The 16,684-nt window shown below is 38.2% G+C and overlaps 2 protein-coding genes across 3 annotated transcripts; both read right to left on the reverse strand.

The window, feature by feature from the left end:
* Positions 1 to 1,330: 1,330 nt before the first annotated feature.
* On the reverse strand, positions 1,331 to 8,589 carry LOC108249562 (thyrotropin-releasing hormone receptor-like). Its single transcript, XM_017439027.3, has 3 exons — positions 8,520 to 8,589; positions 5,595 to 6,422; positions 1,331 to 2,652 (listed from the first exon to the last, which is right to left on the reverse strand). Exons 2-3 carry the CDS (start codon positions 6,369 to 6,371, stop codon positions 2,263 to 2,265), a joined length of 1,167 nt encoding a protein of 388 aa, XP_017294516.1. The 5' UTR covers positions 6,372 to 6,422; positions 8,520 to 8,589; the 3' UTR covers positions 1,331 to 2,262.
* A 2,140-nt stretch (positions 8,590 to 10,729) lies between these two features.
* On the reverse strand, positions 10,730 to 14,725 carry LOC108249561 (osteoclast stimulatory transmembrane protein). Of its 2 annotated transcripts, XM_025002208.2 has the most exons (4): positions 14,644 to 14,725; positions 12,951 to 13,947; positions 12,704 to 12,862; positions 10,730 to 12,614 (listed from the first exon to the last, which is right to left on the reverse strand). In XM_025002208.2, exons 1-4 carry the CDS (start codon positions 14,679 to 14,681, stop codon positions 12,489 to 12,491), a joined length of 1,320 nt encoding a protein of 439 aa, XP_024857976.1. In that variant the 5' UTR covers positions 14,682 to 14,725; the 3' UTR covers positions 10,730 to 12,488. The 2 variants fall into 2 exon arrangements, with proteins under 2 accessions (XP_024857976.1, XP_024857975.1); XM_025002207.2 differs by having other exon boundaries at positions 10,730 to 12,862.
* Between the last annotated feature and the right edge of the window lie 1,959 nt (positions 14,726 to 16,684).

The raw sequence follows: 16,684 nt of genomic DNA on the forward strand, positions 1-16,684 counted from the left end.
AACACAGGAGGTGACGAGATCAGTGGGCACAGGTGAGTGTTACAAATTGCCGACAGGTGGAGATTTGCGCGGCAGAGAGATGAGAGAGAAACTGGGGAGGAGTGAATGGTGACAGGAAAAACAAAGTCTAAACTGAGACGAGGATAACAGAACACAAAAAGCGAACAAGAAAACAATAAACAAAATCCCCAAAACCCCACACAAGGCTCTGCAGATTTTGTGAGTCTGTGGAATATTGTTATTAAGTCAGCACTGTATTCACACTGCATTTCCCCCCGAAAAGCTAAATTTTCTAGTTATTATTTTAAACTCCTGGCAAAGAAGCAAAACTGATTTTACTAAAAATCTGACCCCAAAAAATTAAGCTGCAATATTGCTAACTGCAGTCTAGATATTTCCTTATGTCAGTCTTTAGTGTTGTTTTATGTTGATCAAAGCTTCACTTTTGAAGGAAACATTAGTATCTGTTCATCATGAGACTGTGTGTAAGGCTGTTTTTAGCTGTGCTTTTGACAGGTGTTTTCTGATATCTGGATCTTGTTCTATTCAGCAGCATATTTTGCCATATCATGTCTAATGCGTGACTTAAACGGACAAACGCCAGACTTTCTAACAACAACAACAATCCTATTTTGAATTGTTATCGCAGGTTGGGAGGTGTTTGGAACAACACAGTGATATGTGAGCAGGTTTTAGCTTCTTTACTACTGTGACAATGCGAAGGTGTTTTTGAGCAGTAGCCACGAGCTGCAGGCATGTGCTGACACCCCTGAGTCGTATTAGCTTGACAGTTCATTGTTTCTAGTCAGATATCAGCAGCTTGGGAGACCCTCCGAGGAGGAAAGAGCTGTCCAACATGTCTCTTTGCTTCAGGCGTAACAGAATCTCATGCCAACATGCTGACCAGGTGGACGAGAAAACGCTTGTTGTATTCTGAGCACCACACATGATGGGATGACAACTTCTACAGACTAAAATATCTCCAGACAAAGTTGCCAAAGGAAAGATACTGGCAGCGTCTATAGGTGGAGAGAAGGAAATCATTATTACTGCAGATAAAAGCTGCTCTGTATAAAGTTTGGCATCTGTCTAGTTATTAATAAAGACACATTTGACATAATACACACTGTTGAGGAAAATCTCAGGGTGGTTTAAAAGTCTTTGCCTGGAAGCGGAATCGAACGTGTTGGACAGATTGAACCTGGTTCATTTTCAGTTTAAATGGAAGTCAAAACACTTTTTTCTAAATAAGTAAAGGAGGCAAAAAGGACAAACACAAATTCAGAAATATTTAATTTTTCAGTTTTGATTTATTGTACCATGAAATTTATTCAGACCCAAAGTTTCATTATCACCCACTGCTGTGAAAGGTGGGCAATCATGTAACTGCCTGCGTCTCTGTCTCTCTCTCTAAGTGATGTTTGTCTGTCTGTTCGCAAAATATCTTGTGAACGACTTTTATAAGACTCTCAGAAAGTAATCACTGGATGTACAGCACTTTTAGATTCCAACTGTAGACTTTTCTTTGTAATTCTATTGATTAAATATAAAAAAGCCTCGAAGATGCAAATGATATGATACACTGAATGACTGCGGAGATATTTATAAGCCTTCTCCTTTTCTTTGTATTGTCTCATTTAAATTACATAAATGTATTGCCTACTGAAAACAGAGGGAAAATGGACTGTGGGTGTGTGTCATTAGTGCTGTAGAAACGTGTGGTACATCCGAGCTTACAGAACACTCCAGCCTGATCACATGGAAAGCTCGAGAGCTCTCAGGAGATGCAGAGACACTCATAACAAAAGGACTTGTTACACAGAACTGGCTCTCGACAAATCTAGTTAACATAAAGCATGGACAATGTCTGGAGGCATAATACAAAATATGCAAAACAGGCATCTGCAGAACATGCGTCACATTAAATGTTTATTATTTTCAAGTACGTATTTATTTTTCAGTGTAAACAAAAATGGTTAGTATACAATGTCCAACGCATTTAAAATAACAGGTTTGTGTGTCACACTGATACACATCACAGAGCCTCTGCGAACAAGAACACCAAGGATTGGTGTCTGTTTTATCACACAGCCTCAAAACCACACAAGTCCACACAAAACACCACATCATTTCTTATAGATGAATATTCACAATATTCAGTTTCACTTATTCACAAATGGAAATAACAGGAAAACTAAACATGACATGCTTTTTTATTTTTTACATAATTCCTCATGCTTTTTTTCTGAAATCTAAGGTTCACTAAATACGGAACGTGGCACTATCATCGTCCTGTATGTTGAACCTGTTTGTGGTTTGGCCGCTGAGCTCCTCCTGCTCTGTGACCGGTTCGTTGCTTCCGTGGGATGAATTCTTCATTACGCTGTAATAGATGGGCATGTTGTACTCGGCCTCCCTTTGCTGCCAGCTGCACTTGCAGAGCTTTTTGAACGCAACACGAAACTTCTGAGACATGAGGTTGTAGACGATGGGGTTGATGGCGCTGTTGGTGTAGATGCACATGCGACAGAAGAGGACGAACCAGTCGTTGAGGTAGGGCGGGTCTATGAAGGAGTTGACGACCACCAGCGTTCGGTAAGGCATCCACAGCAAGGCGAAGAGGATGACCACCACGGCCAGCATCTTTGTTATCTGTTAGAGCAGAGATAGAGACCAATGAGCATGGAAAGGTAGACTCATGTTTGGCCAAAAGCACAATTATAAAAGGGTTAATAATGAGGGCCAAGCTGTTCTGTCTCTCCAGACAAGACCTAAGTCTCTACCAAGGGATGTCAGCACTAAGTGCTTATCTCAGTATGCCAACATGTTGACAATGACAGTATTAGAGAGGAGAAGAAACGATCTGTCTCATCAGTGAAGGTGTTTTAACAGTCTGCTATAAGAGACAAATGCATAATCCTTTAAATAAGGAGAACTCATTGTAAGTGCTTAACATTTGCTAATTAGCTTTAAGAACAATGCACTACGTACTATGTTCTTAAGCAAAGCAAATAAAAAAGTTGCTGAAGGGAAACACAACTGACTGAAGGAATCAATGAGATGGCACTGCATCACATATTTGTAAAAAACACAAAGGTTTAAGGGTTCAAAGAGCAAAAATCTATTTTAAAAATTGAATATTTATTTTGCTTATAGGAACTGGTAAGTATGTGGTCCAGTATGGTTTATTTTATAAAAAGCACATTCAAAATGAGTCAAAACAGTGTAAAAATTTCTCATTTTAAGATTAAATCGATCAGAAATTAATAAAGATGTCTTACTAGTATTCATTATCTTACTTTATGGTTTTAATTCACAAAATCTGACATCAAGCTGAATGTCTTTTATTTAACATGTTACTGACTTTGTTAGCTAATGAGCCCAGCTAATAACATCAGCTTTAGATTATTGCAACTTTAACAATGTTTTAAAATGCAAATAACATCAAGTGAGAAAACCCAGCCCACTTTGGAGCTCTCTAGTTCAGACCTACTGCACAATAAAAACATAATTTAATGGTTAAACGGATCACAGACAGTTGGACTTTACATGACAGAACTGACATTTTAATATCTTTTATAGGTTTTTGCACAATCATAATTTTATGTTTCATGATTTTTAAAGAGTTTATCGCAGAATGTTCAACTTAGATGATGTCTAACTTTAACTTTTGGATTGTCTAAACTTTCCTAAATTTTGTTATCAAATTATTTATACGCTCACAAATTTTTTAAATTTTATTAATTTTCCTATATACATTTTATACATCAAAACACAGACATCACTGTCTTCTATCACCCAGTGTGTCTATCACTGCTCTAAGACTTGTGGTTTTCTTTCAAATCCCCGCAGACTGCAGAGACCGCACGTCCAAACCCTTTGTTATTTTATTATAACAGAGCTCATAAGTTGGTCTGTAACTTGTCATACACAAAACAGCAGAAACATGCCACAGATGCTTGTGTCACTTACTGTAAGTTTCAGGGATTTTATCAATTCAACTTATATTTAGTTTTTATTATTTGTTTCAGGCCTAATTTCTAATTTGTGTTTTTGTCTTCCAGTCCTATAAAGGCCTTGTGTACAATACTCTGGATGTCTTTGAAATAGATATTGCTTCTCCATTACCTTTTTTTTTTTTAAAACAAAATTTCTGAAATATTCATGCTGCTCCACTAGATGGTGGGAATACATAACATAACAAAACACAGAGAAGAACCATTCCCAGTTTGTTTGTTTTTTCTTTGACACCACTTTTACAATTTCCTGTCAGTTATAAACCATTTCATCACACAATCAAAGTTTAATGAGAATCAAGATAAAAGACAAACAGAAAAAGCTGCTTCATTGTTGTTTTGGGTTTTAAAGTCATAATGGGTGTCGGCAAAACAGACCGCTACATCACATCTGAAGAGCTTTGTATTTAAAAATCTGCCTGTCGAAAAGCATTTTGAAAGGCCTCCATTTCTCCTCACCAGAGGTCCAGAACCAGCAGAAAATTTCAGTTTTAAAACATGCGGTGTAGTGTCAATGGACCCCCCCCCCCATATCCCATCAGAACTACCCATCTCTAAATGAAATGCAGCTTTAACTGCAACTAAAGCTATTACTGATATCTAAAATAGTAATTAGAGAGAGGAATGTGGCTTGATTATATATTAAGATGGCCTGCCATACATTGTGTCAAGTCAAGCACGCAGGTTGAGGTTGAGTAAGGTGAGCGAGCATAAGATCAGAGTAATATAACCCCACTCATGTCATTGTGCGCTCATTTATCTGGTACAAATATTAGTCAGTAATATTGCCCTCTGTTTTCAAAGGACATAGGCAGCAATTTTGGTCCTAAAAGAGATTAAAATCAGTGGAATTAAATTACATTTAGGCTGTAGCGCAAACTAAATATAAAACGTTTTAGTTGATATTCACTTTATTTTTATTTATTAGATTTTATTTTTTATTTTTCATAATGACAGCTAAGGCTCTGCCTCTCTGACCACACATTCCTGTAGGAGGTGACCCCTCCCTCTTCTCCTTGGGCGGTCATCTTTTAAAGCTCGTCTGATGTTCACTGGTGCTGGGAGGTAAGTTAATTGGCTGTCAGTCCGGTTTGTAAAAACCTGTGACTTATGACAGTGGTGAAACCAGCCCCCAACGGCAACAGGGGTGGTGACCGACTCAGAGGAGCAGCCACGTCTCAAAATCAGGAGACACACAAAAAAATAAAAAAATTCAGAGCGCAAACGACCAATAACTTTTTTTTTTTCGAAGCTTTCATGCTGCCTTCTTGCTAAATGCTGCCATTGGTGGTGAGCCTTATTATTCATATTAAAAACCATCCATTAGTTACCATGTTACCAATTATTACAGATTCTCATTGGGCTTTATAGAGGAAAGTTGATGTTTGTTGGAACTTGGGGCTGTAGCTGCATCGGTACCCTTCAAAATCTCTTCAGACATGGTTTAGTGTACAATTATTGCATTAGAAAATGTGGAATAAATATATTTGACACTATAATATTTGTGTCAAGACTTTGACTATAGTATAATTTCTTTTCATGATTTTGTCCTGAATTGTGTCAGTCCATTTCCAGTACCTGTTTTCTTGCAGTAACTGCTCCCTTACTGGCCTTGTTGGTGCTGTTGGAGTGACCCTGGTGAACCGATCCTCCTGCAGCTCGGTCGTTCAGATGCGACGGCAGAGGACTCATGAATAAGATCTTTGCAATGAGTCCGTACAGCACAGTGGCTACAAACAGAGGGACCACGTAAAACAGGGTTAAGTCCAGGAAGTAAATGGGCAAATAAAGACTCCTGGAGACACGGTAGCCACAGGTGACCTCCACCCCGTTGGTATAGACTTTTTCATCAGTGTCTACCAAGAAGAACCACATAGTACAGTAGAGTGAGGTGAAGATCCAGACTCCAGCTATGATCCTTTTGGCCCGGGAAACCGTGCATATGAACTGTGCCTTTATGGAGTGGCAAATAGCAATGTAACGTTCAATGGTGAATGCTGTGATGGAGCACGAGGACACGTTGATGCCGAGGTACTGAAGATACGTTATGCACAGGCATCCTGTGTAGCCATATATCCAGAAGGCGACAACATTAGAGATATTAGGCAGGCCTGCAGCCAACAGAACGATGAGGTCAGCCACAGCCAAACTGACCAGGTAACAGTTCGTCGGCGTCACCATGTGCTGAGTGCGCAACACCACTAGCACGACCATGATGTTCCCAGCAATCCCAACGCCACATATGAGCATCGTCAGAAATATTGTGATGACTTGTTCTTCGAGAGATTTCAGAGGCATCTCTGTCTGATTCACAACCCGGGAGACCTCCTGAAACAATGTCGTGTTGTTCTCCATCTTCTTCGAGCCCAGCAGGATCAGTTCAGTCAGCCTTTAGAAATGAGACTCCTGAACTCAGAAAATAGAGAGAAAACATTAAACTGTTAACCGAGATAAAAAGCTGAACTACAAGAAGTTTAAACAATTTATGCACAGGACAGCAATAAAAATCTGGCATTGGAATAATCATATTTATACCAAAACAGAATCCCAAAATATACGATATATATGTTTTGTAAAATGCAGAACAAAGAGTCTTCCTTTCTTTCCCCTCCTACAGAACAACGTGACATTAAATACACAAAGCACTGCAGGACTATATCACACTGAAGTTTTTAAGATATTCTTTCTGGATAATTAGCTGCTGTAATCATTCTCATGCCTGATTTAAAATCAGATCTCAAAAGATAACTTTATTTTTCCTTTTTCTTTTCAGTTTGGAAACATAGCACAAGCAGGTCGCTTGGTTAACACGCAGGTGCTGCATTTCATGGAAACGATCTGTAATATAATAAGAGCTCAATGATGACACATGCTGGTTTATTCATTAGAGTTTTAAAATCTGCAAGTTATTTATGAACTCTTTATTGTGTATTTGCAAACTAACCACACATGGTTTGGTGTTGTTGCTACACAACTGACATGGCAAAACCTCCTCTTAGAGAGGAAAAAATTACCAACAAATAAGCCATGTAAAAAAAGAATTGGCTGTGAAAAACACATTTGGCGATTTGTTTACAAATGGGTGTTATGGTTAGCCTACACAAAATACCCAAGGTTTGTTTGTGAGAAAGCATTTTTGCTGTGCTGTAAAATCTGAAGGTTTAGCACCAGGTGGTTGGAAAATTTAAGGTGGCTTTAAGGCATTGCTTGGACGTTTAAGTGCTCACTTCCCTAACAAAATATAACTCATAAAACCACATACAGAAAGGTTAGGTTAATCAGACCATTCTTCCTCTTTTAGTGTTTTTACAGAACAATATTCTGCTTCCTTTTTCAGCTTTTCTCTTCACAGAACCTTTAATCTGATCTTCATTCAGTCCTTTTGTGTTTTTTCTGTTCAACTGTTTTATCTTTTTCTCTTACTATCCCCCCCTCCCCATATGGTATAATTTGCTGTTTGCACTTTGTCTCTGATTGCGTCGCTTGTGTGCATGGATGTGTCATAATATTGACGACCACTTTCCAGGATGAAATGCACCGTGACGTTGTTGCCAATTCAAATCCACATCCAAACTAAGATTATGGGAGGATCAGATGGAGCTGATATATATAATGTGTTTCTCAGTCGGTCGTTCTGCTGTTGGACTCTCTGTTGAAGCACCTCAAGAAACCTCCCATTAGCCCAGATGTCAAACTGGAATAGTTTTTGTGAAAAGCCATTTTGATAATCACTCCATGTAAAAAAAAAAAAGAGAAAATAAATAAAGAGGGTATGTCTGTCTTGTTAATTGAAACACTGTGGCTCAGAAGCACTGAAATCTATCAAGTGGACGAAGAAATGTGACAGAAACTGTTGTCTAAGCACACTTTGATTCAAACAAATGCACACATTAAAATATTTTTAAGGCAAATTACATCCACTACTATAATGTCAGGACATTCAACCCTTGTTTCTTTTCTATTACTGTCCATAGTTTAAAAATGATTTCTAATGCCCTGATTTTTTTTCTGTGCTCGTGTTTTTATATGAATATACTGTACTTGAATGCAAACATGATTTGTAGAATCTCACTTTAAACCAGATTATCGATTCTATAATTTTCATCACAAACTCACATAGAAAAACAGATTAAACATTTTAATTGATAAAAAAACAATAAAACCAAATTTTAAAAAAATCTAAAGTTAATGTGTGGCAACAGGAAAGATATCTGGATTGAACTTTTCTGCTATTTTTTAAAGTAACATTTGATTCTTTGAGCGAGACAGTGATGGAGACTTTAAGCTCTGAAAAAAACAAGAAGTGCTTCCTGACAACAGCTGGACAGCTACTCTTATCATCCTCGTATTAAATGGACACTAAAAGGATCATCTGCAAATATTTGCTCCCTTAAAACAAACCTCTCTCTGAAAAGCCAAATTATAAAGGGATCAAAAGACACCAAACACATTCATCGGTTAAGAAAAAATACATGAGGGGGTCATTCTGAACGGTCAGCTCACCATCAGCTGCAAGGCTCCCCCCTTGGATCCGACACAAGCGGCGCTCAGGTGCAGTCAACCACGAATCACCGCCGACTGTTCTGCTCTCCTCCACTGTCGCTCTTTTCATCCACATCTGCCTTTCTCTCTCTCTCTCTCCTCATCCACCCCTCCCTCCCTCCCCCAACACTCACCATTATATCCACACTTTCATAGCCTTCGTCCTAAAAATCAATGGCTGCTCACCATCCAAGAAACCTTGTTACCGTTGAGAGGACGGAGGAAGTAGCCTCCAGTTTGTTCTTTATTAAATGGGCTCTTATTACCACTAATTTATGAAACCTGTCTTTGTTTTGTCCCCAGGAGACGTACAGTAAATTAGTGGACATTTCTTTTGTTGTGAAGAGCCAATTTTATAGAATTAACTCTTCTGTAAGACAAGCTGTAGAAGGGTTTAGATAACTTTGTTACCTCAGTGATTGCTATGAACACATCAGTTCTACAGATTTTTTCACTTCTTGCTGGAAATGTTGTAGAGTTTACATACTCTGTCGTCTTCTTGTAAACATCCTCAGTGGTCCCAGGAACATCTCCTACTTCAGGCATAAAACTTTTAACCTTCCTGTAGCCCTCGCAACTGAAGAGAGGAAGATAAGCCCTTGTAACTTCGGGTCAATGTGACCCAAAGGCCACGGGAGGGTTAAAGATGAAACAGTGTTTAGATGTTTCTTCAGCTCCAAAAAGCCACAATCATCTCTTCACCTTCCAGATGTGGCTGTCATCCCCCCTCTCATTCCACAAAGTGGTCCAGGTGTTCTCTGCACGCAGAATCCTGTCTACCACTGAGACACTTCCTGCTGCAGAGTCCTAACAGGACTAGAAGTCCAAGATGTGGGTAGAATTGAGGAGAGGGGTGTTGTTTGTCGCACTGACTGACTGCACTCTCAGACACCCAGTCCTTCCATCTCAAACCTGTGGTCTGACTGGGAGGTTGTTGATAGTCCCGGGGAATGTGAAGGTTGAAATGTGATGGAGATTTGTTTTGGGAAATCTTCCCTTCTTCTGTCAGTCTGAGTGTGTTTTACTCTGAAACCGAAGGTTTCTAAAACCAAAAATAACATTTAAACCAACTCCTATCTAAAAAGCTATTAAAAGGCTCTTTGACCTTGTCTTTTTGAATAATAATGTAACTTCTTCCATTTTTAAATTAAGAGCTTTCATTCTGCAGGCTGCTGCTAATACATACATAAACAGATATGGTGAAGAAGAAAAAAACTGTTCAGGAAATCATTTCAACACATCACTGCATGTAAAGATATCTGTTCCACATTCTGGTTAAAATTTAGCCGTGAACACTCATGTGTTATTAGTTTCTTCATATTTTACTATCACTTGCTGCCATGGGAGGCGAGTGGTCATGTAAGAGCTCATGTGTGCATGTTGACGAGTCTATCTGTAAAATATCTTAGGATATGGACAGATTTTCCTGAAACTCTCAGAAACTAATCACTAGTTGAACATCTACAACTGATTAATGTTTGGAGTCAATCCAATTCAAGATAGCCACCATTTCACCTTAGCAAACACAAAAGAGGTTATAACTCAGTCAATATTTATTGATATTGAGCTACAATCTGGTGTGGTAGTAGCTGAGAATCACCCCCAACACATACTCTGAAAGCTAACAGATCATCCAACATCTTGGCACGAAAGGTGATGGGCAATACTTAAGAAATGCTACTTTCCTCGCCTGAGTCAAATAGGCCAGACAGAATGTTGTGAAAAAGGTAAGAAAATTTTAAAAATATGGATTATTTTTATTTCAAGGCAGGAGATGGTTTTGCCATAAAAATGAAAGAATATAAAGTTCTGTTTGCCTAAACTTTAACAGTAAATCCCCCCCCTCCCCACCACACTCAACAAAACCTTTGGTTTGTTAGAATTGTCACTCATCTTATTTACAGTGAAGTAATCACTGCCGAACTGAAGCAGAGACCTATTTTTACTAGAGCTGAGTTTTTAAAGAATCATAAAGTGGAAACAAAGTCAGGAGTAAAAATAGATCACAAAGAAATATTCTATAAATAAACTAAATGTTCCTAAAATAAACCTCAGAGTGTCACGGGAAGGAAAAGACAGAGTTTTTACTTCTTTTTTTATGAATTATTTAATCCTTTTGATCTGTCTCTGACACTGAAAGAAACAATTGTTATTTTTATTATTATAATTGTTATTAATAATAATTTCCTTAAGTTGTTTTGATCTGAAGTACCTTACTGACATCTAGTGGGGCTGAGGAGTAAAAAACAAAAAGGAAAAAAGTATTATTTTGCTGTTAGGGTTAGATTAGATAGGGTTAAATATTGTTATCATTATTGTTTTTTACATTATGTAGATCAAGACTATGCACACACCTACCCCCCCTTACGCACACACACACACACACACACACACTGCCAAACTTTTATTGTCTTACATTTGTGACTTTACAAAAAATATAAATCAATATGATTTTTATGTCATGTATTTATCACTATTTAAAGTCTGGTAATTTTCTCTCAGACATTTTCATGGCTATATTTATCTAACATCCCTTGTGCATTGTTCTTTCATTTCATATAAATGCGACTCCTAAAAAGAGCCCCCCTCCCCCTTCAAAAAAAAAAAAAGTGGTCGGGGACTTTTTAGTAAAAAAACCCCCACAGCTGTTAGTTGGAACCAACGAGGTGTGTGCAAACTTGGCAAATACAGCAGTGCATCTTGAAAAACCACACGCGTGCTTGCTGAAGAAAATGCGTTATGACTGTCATAAACAGGATGTTCTGTCATTACTTTAAATTTAGCAAAAGCAAAAACACGACAGGAGCTGTGAATCAGACAAACCTGAGGTGACAGTCGCCACTTGATGCTTTGAACAATGTTTACTGTATCTGCCAAAGGACCTACAGAAAGCATGCATACTCAGCCTAATTTACTAAATGTAACCTATGAAAAAAGGATTTGGGAAATATAATTAGTTTTGTTAGTTCTAAGTGAGCAGGTTTTTTAAGAAGATGAACGTTCTACATTACTGCATTGTACAAAAATGATCTTAAAAGAATGTTCTGGCATTTTTGAAGTGAGGCAGTGTGGAAAAGTTATTCATATTTAATATGTTACCTGTTGTAGATAGCTCTTTAAATGACCTCAGTTTGTGAAAAAGAGTTTAGCCAGATTCACGAGTTAACAGCTGACCAAATGTTAACCAAATGTAGCAAAGTGAATTGCTGCCATCTTAAAACTCCAATCTTAAAAAAATTCACAGCTGTTCATGCCAATGCTGTTTTATAAACCTCTACACAACCATCAAGTTTCAATACAAGGTTGCATAAAATTCCAGGGGTATTTACGAGCAAAAACAGCAGCGGCAACAGCTAGCTGTAGCACTTCTGGCACAGCCTGGAGTACTTTTCACAAATAAAAAAAATGCTTTTTAGGTTAATTGGTAACTATAATTGTTTTCTAGGCAAGAGCTTGAATGGCTAATTTGGCCCGCCTGTCACCCAATGACGACTGGAGATCTCCACCACCCTGCACGGAAAAGTGGGTAAAGAAAATGGATGAATGAACAGCTATAAAATATTTTTAGATTGCTGGTAGCAATCTGTTTTGGAAGTGGGTTTTCTTTGACTAGCCACTATCTTGTCCCCCCTGTTGGATATAAACTCTGTTTCTCTAAACTAAGATTGTTTAAAGATCGATCTATAACAGATAAGATTCTAATTCTTCATAACTATTCCACAGAACATCACTTCAAAATGCTCAGAATATCCATTTAAAGGAAATTTACCCTTTAAACACAACATGCAAAACATACAAATTACAAACAGGACAAATATTATACCAATAAAATGGTACTTCCACTGAGTTTTGATGATGCAGATAAACAATTATTACAGTTTGTCAGCTCACTTGTACATATCAGTGTAATCAAAATTTCACAATAATGTGTTAGAAATCTGGTGAAATGTCACTCCAAACCAGAAATATTAACAGTAATAATCCCGTTTGTTCTTTTTCTTCTGCATCTCCAGTATTTTCCTTGTCAGATGGGCCCTTCTCCTTTCCTCCTGTTCCCTGAAAAATGCAGCACAGATTTTTCTGCGAAGCCGTCTGGCATAAACCTCCAGGAACACCAGGAAGTAGCTCATCAGCCAGAGACATACCAGCAGGACTGTGACGCCCCAGCTCGGGGCTGACGTTGTTATGTTACAGAGTGCTGGCTCGGGGTCGAAGGTCCAGCTGTAATCCTTGTGGAAGTTTGCCACCTCCCGTGTGACGCACTCTTGAGGGATGATGCATAAAATAGGCAGGAACCCCTTAACCTTCAGCGACAAACACAAGAACAAACACATGAAAACTTCAAAACACGAAGAGCAAAAGCTAATGTGTGGAAACTGCGTGCTGTCTCACCTGATAATTAACACTTATACTAGCAGTTGTTGGGGGAAAATCCATCACCCAGTGTTCAATCATCTGAACTATACGATAGACAACATGATCCAAAACTACAATTAAAGTTATCGCAAGAAAGTATAATGTTACTACAACCAACGATATGAAACAAGAGGTACATTCCTGACTTGTTATTTTGCAGACTGGGACGTTGATTCTTCTACCATCTTGAGAGGTTTTTTGTCTGAGAGCTTTAGAGATGAAGCCGTTATCAAACTGAAGTGATGTCAGGTAGGATTTTAAGTAGCGTGCAGATTCAATAATTAACAATGCAACAAAAATGGCTGCAAGAATCCGGTTGGACAGCAGTTTGTATTCTTTCAACAGGTTCTTGGCGTGTGAGAAGCGGGCCTCTATTTGATCGATCATACTGGCAAACGTGCTTTTGACTTCTGACACATCAACGTGTGTGTAATCATCTAAATGCCTTAAATGGTTGACAATGCTCAGGTCCTTCCTCCACACTTCAATGGCTTCATTAACAAGGTCCTTCTTAGCTCTGTTGAAGGGTTCAGATGAGTTCAGCAAAGTCCTGGTGAAACCTTCAGCAGTGCACTTCACGATGCGTGCAACCGCCCCAACGTTGACGGTGATGTTAGGGATGACGTTCAGCACTAGAACCATGATGGAGGCTGAAATGAGGAGTTTGCGTCCCTGTTTGGTGCACACAGTGGGCAGGATCATCGTCAGCACACAGCGCAGGGGGTGGCACAGGAAGGAGACCAGGAGCATGGACACGCTGTAGAAGCAGGTGGTCTGAACAGATGCTGCGCGCTCGTATTTCAGAGTCTCTGACAGCCACCGGTGCAGCAGGCTGCCAGTGATGACAGCAAACGTGAAGCAGAGAGATAGCAGAGTGAAGATTTCTCTGCTCGAAGGAGCAGGCTTGGAGTAAACATCCCAGAGGTAAAACAGGAGAGACTTTAGGGCCTGCCTGAGAGCTCCTGCTCTGTTCCTGAGGGGAACAACAAATACATGTCACAATATGTGGTCACAGAGAAATGTGCGCTAATCCGTTATTACCACCCATTTTAAAAAAGATAATTCAGTTCACCTACAAGACAAAAACTCAGTTTTTAAGACGTTTGTTTCTTTAACTATGGAGCGTTGAGTTATAGCTGGCTGACGGTGAAGCTGATTGCATTTTGGTTTTACTTTTAATTTTAACAGAATCTCATTTAGGTTTTTTAGATCATTTCTTTCTTTACATTTTACCACAAATAGGCCAACTTAGTGTGATCGTGTCACACCCTAACTTTCGAACTGTTTCAACTCTCCAAGAGTTTCACAAACAAACACTTTTTAGTCCCACAAACATTTTGTCAGCTTAGATTATTAAAAAAGGGAAGTCCCACACTACTGCTGGGATTCAAAGAAGCTGCATCTGCAAAATTTAATTGGAATTTCTTTAGATTTTTCCTTTATAATTGTCAAGTACACTAAGAAGATAAACAAATAAAAGAGAAGGTGATGCTTTAGCATTTCATTATAAATAAAATAAATACATACATAAATAGGCAAGACTGACCAAATGCTATTTTAGAAAGAATTACAGAACATATAACTCTACAAAGAAAGATAAATCTTGACTTGATATGAATATGAAGTAATGTTTGCAGAGGTCCATGCATTATCTGATGACGGTTCTTACCTGAGAGGAGGAACAGCTTCTTTTACGACCGACTTCATTCTGAATTGTGAGACAGAAAGAAGACAAACGGGACAGGGAAGTGTTGTTTGACCACGAAGGTAAAAAGAGGAACTGTGCTGAACAGTCAGTGTCATGTTGATGTTTCTGGGCCTCTTGATTCCTCACGTGGGAAACCAAATAGACAGCTCTTCTTTGTGTTAACCATAAATGGCCCAACTCTGGATTGATGTGACACATACAAACGTACAATGTGACACAAGTCACACTATCCAAAAACCAAATTCAGTCTGACGTAGAAATGTGATGACAGTGTAAATCACAACTCTCTGATCACCTGCTGGTATTATTACCTAATTGTTCCTCATTAGAGCCTTTTTAAATACACTGATCATTAAAAATACACCAGGTTGGAGTCATTTATGGATAGTAATGAAAAATACATTTTATAGACCCAAGTGTATGTTATCTGTGACCTATTTGATCAAATATATTAGAAGCACTTCTGCGATCTACTCATCATCTGAGCCTCCACTGAAAAGTGCAAACAGCCACAAGGAGAGGATAAGTTACCTTTTTAAAAAATCATTTTATAGAAAACAGGAAAACGCTAAACTGCTACCTAAAATATCAGCTGATGCTGTGCAAGTGACTTAAAACCTATGACAAACTTATTTGTTTTAAAAAGATTTTAAATGGCAAAACACCAAGATTAAAGAAACAGAGTTTATGTCTGACAAGACTAATGAGCTAAAGGCTAGTCTGAACACAGCTGAGCTCAAAGTGGACTGTACCATTGTAAACCAGCTCAAATTTAAAAAATGTAATAGTTTAAAAACTTTTACGACTCTGACAAATTTAAATTATAGTTATGAGGATTTGCAAGCATAGATAGCAACAATATTTGGTCCTAACTTTCACACAGAATACCGCTTCAAAGTAGTTGAAATATCACTTTACGGTTAGACATTTAATTGCTATTTTTAACTCTGGTCACTGTTAGTGTTAGAGAACTCAGACAGTGAAGAACATCCACTCAGAGTTGAATATTTACACAAAAATTCATTGCTGTTTGACAAAACTGCTCAGTCATCTCATGAGTCTGACGTCAGCTGTGTAAAACACACACTCTGTATTTTGTCCATTTTTCCGTTTGTTGTTCACCAATTAAATAGACTTAATGAACTCTGTATTTCCATATGAACGTTTAAAACGACAAACTGCGCTGTCAAGTGTGTTTGATAAAACAGCAACAGTTCCACGTTATACTGGCAAAAATACTGAAAAAATATTTTACGTTCTGTATTTTTAAGATAATGATAACAATAAAATGACTAAAAAATAAACAAGCTAAGGTTAGCTTGCACTGTAGCATAAAATATAACCTAAAACACAGGAAGTGGTTCTTATTTGTTGTTTTCAGATCCATCCAACTAAAACTTGTGACTGCTCCACTGCGCTTTTTTAAAATAAAAGTAATCTGCTGAGTCATTCAGACGCAGGATTTAATAAATAACCTTACACATACTTCATCATTAACAACAACTGTGAATGGTTTGGTCACGACCAAGACGCAGACATGTTTCCAACAAATAGATAACCACAGCTGCCTCTGAAGTAAACCATTTTAGTGGACTGGTCAAATCAGCAACTAGGAAGCGGTGTTCAAAACTTTCCCAAAAATGAAGTAAGTTCTAATTGAAAGCCTTGTATTCCTTGAAGGAATGCATATCATCCACTGTCTTTTATGCCAGAGTTTGAAACTAATCTTATGTTGAAAAAAAAGAAGAGATATAGCCTTTTGGGTTAAATTGTAAAAATAACTTTATGCAAAATCACACAATATCATGAGACGGTGCAGGAGCTATTTATTTATGCCGACTGGACTATGTGCTGGGCATGACTCTATGCTACTACAACTTCAAATTTGAGCTCAGTATCTGAAAATCTGACTAAATTAGAGCCATTTTGAGGAGTCTTAAAGTTTGCTTAGTAGTGGCATCCATCTTTAATCAAGTTGCCTCAGTGATGATAACTGAACTGA

The sequence above is a fragment of the Kryptolebias marmoratus genome, linkage group LG8 (assembly GCF_001649575.2).
Source record: "Kryptolebias marmoratus isolate JLee-2015 linkage group LG8, ASM164957v2, whole genome shotgun sequence".
Classification (NCBI taxonomy): Eukaryota; Metazoa; Chordata; class Actinopteri; order Cyprinodontiformes; family Rivulidae; genus Kryptolebias; species Kryptolebias marmoratus.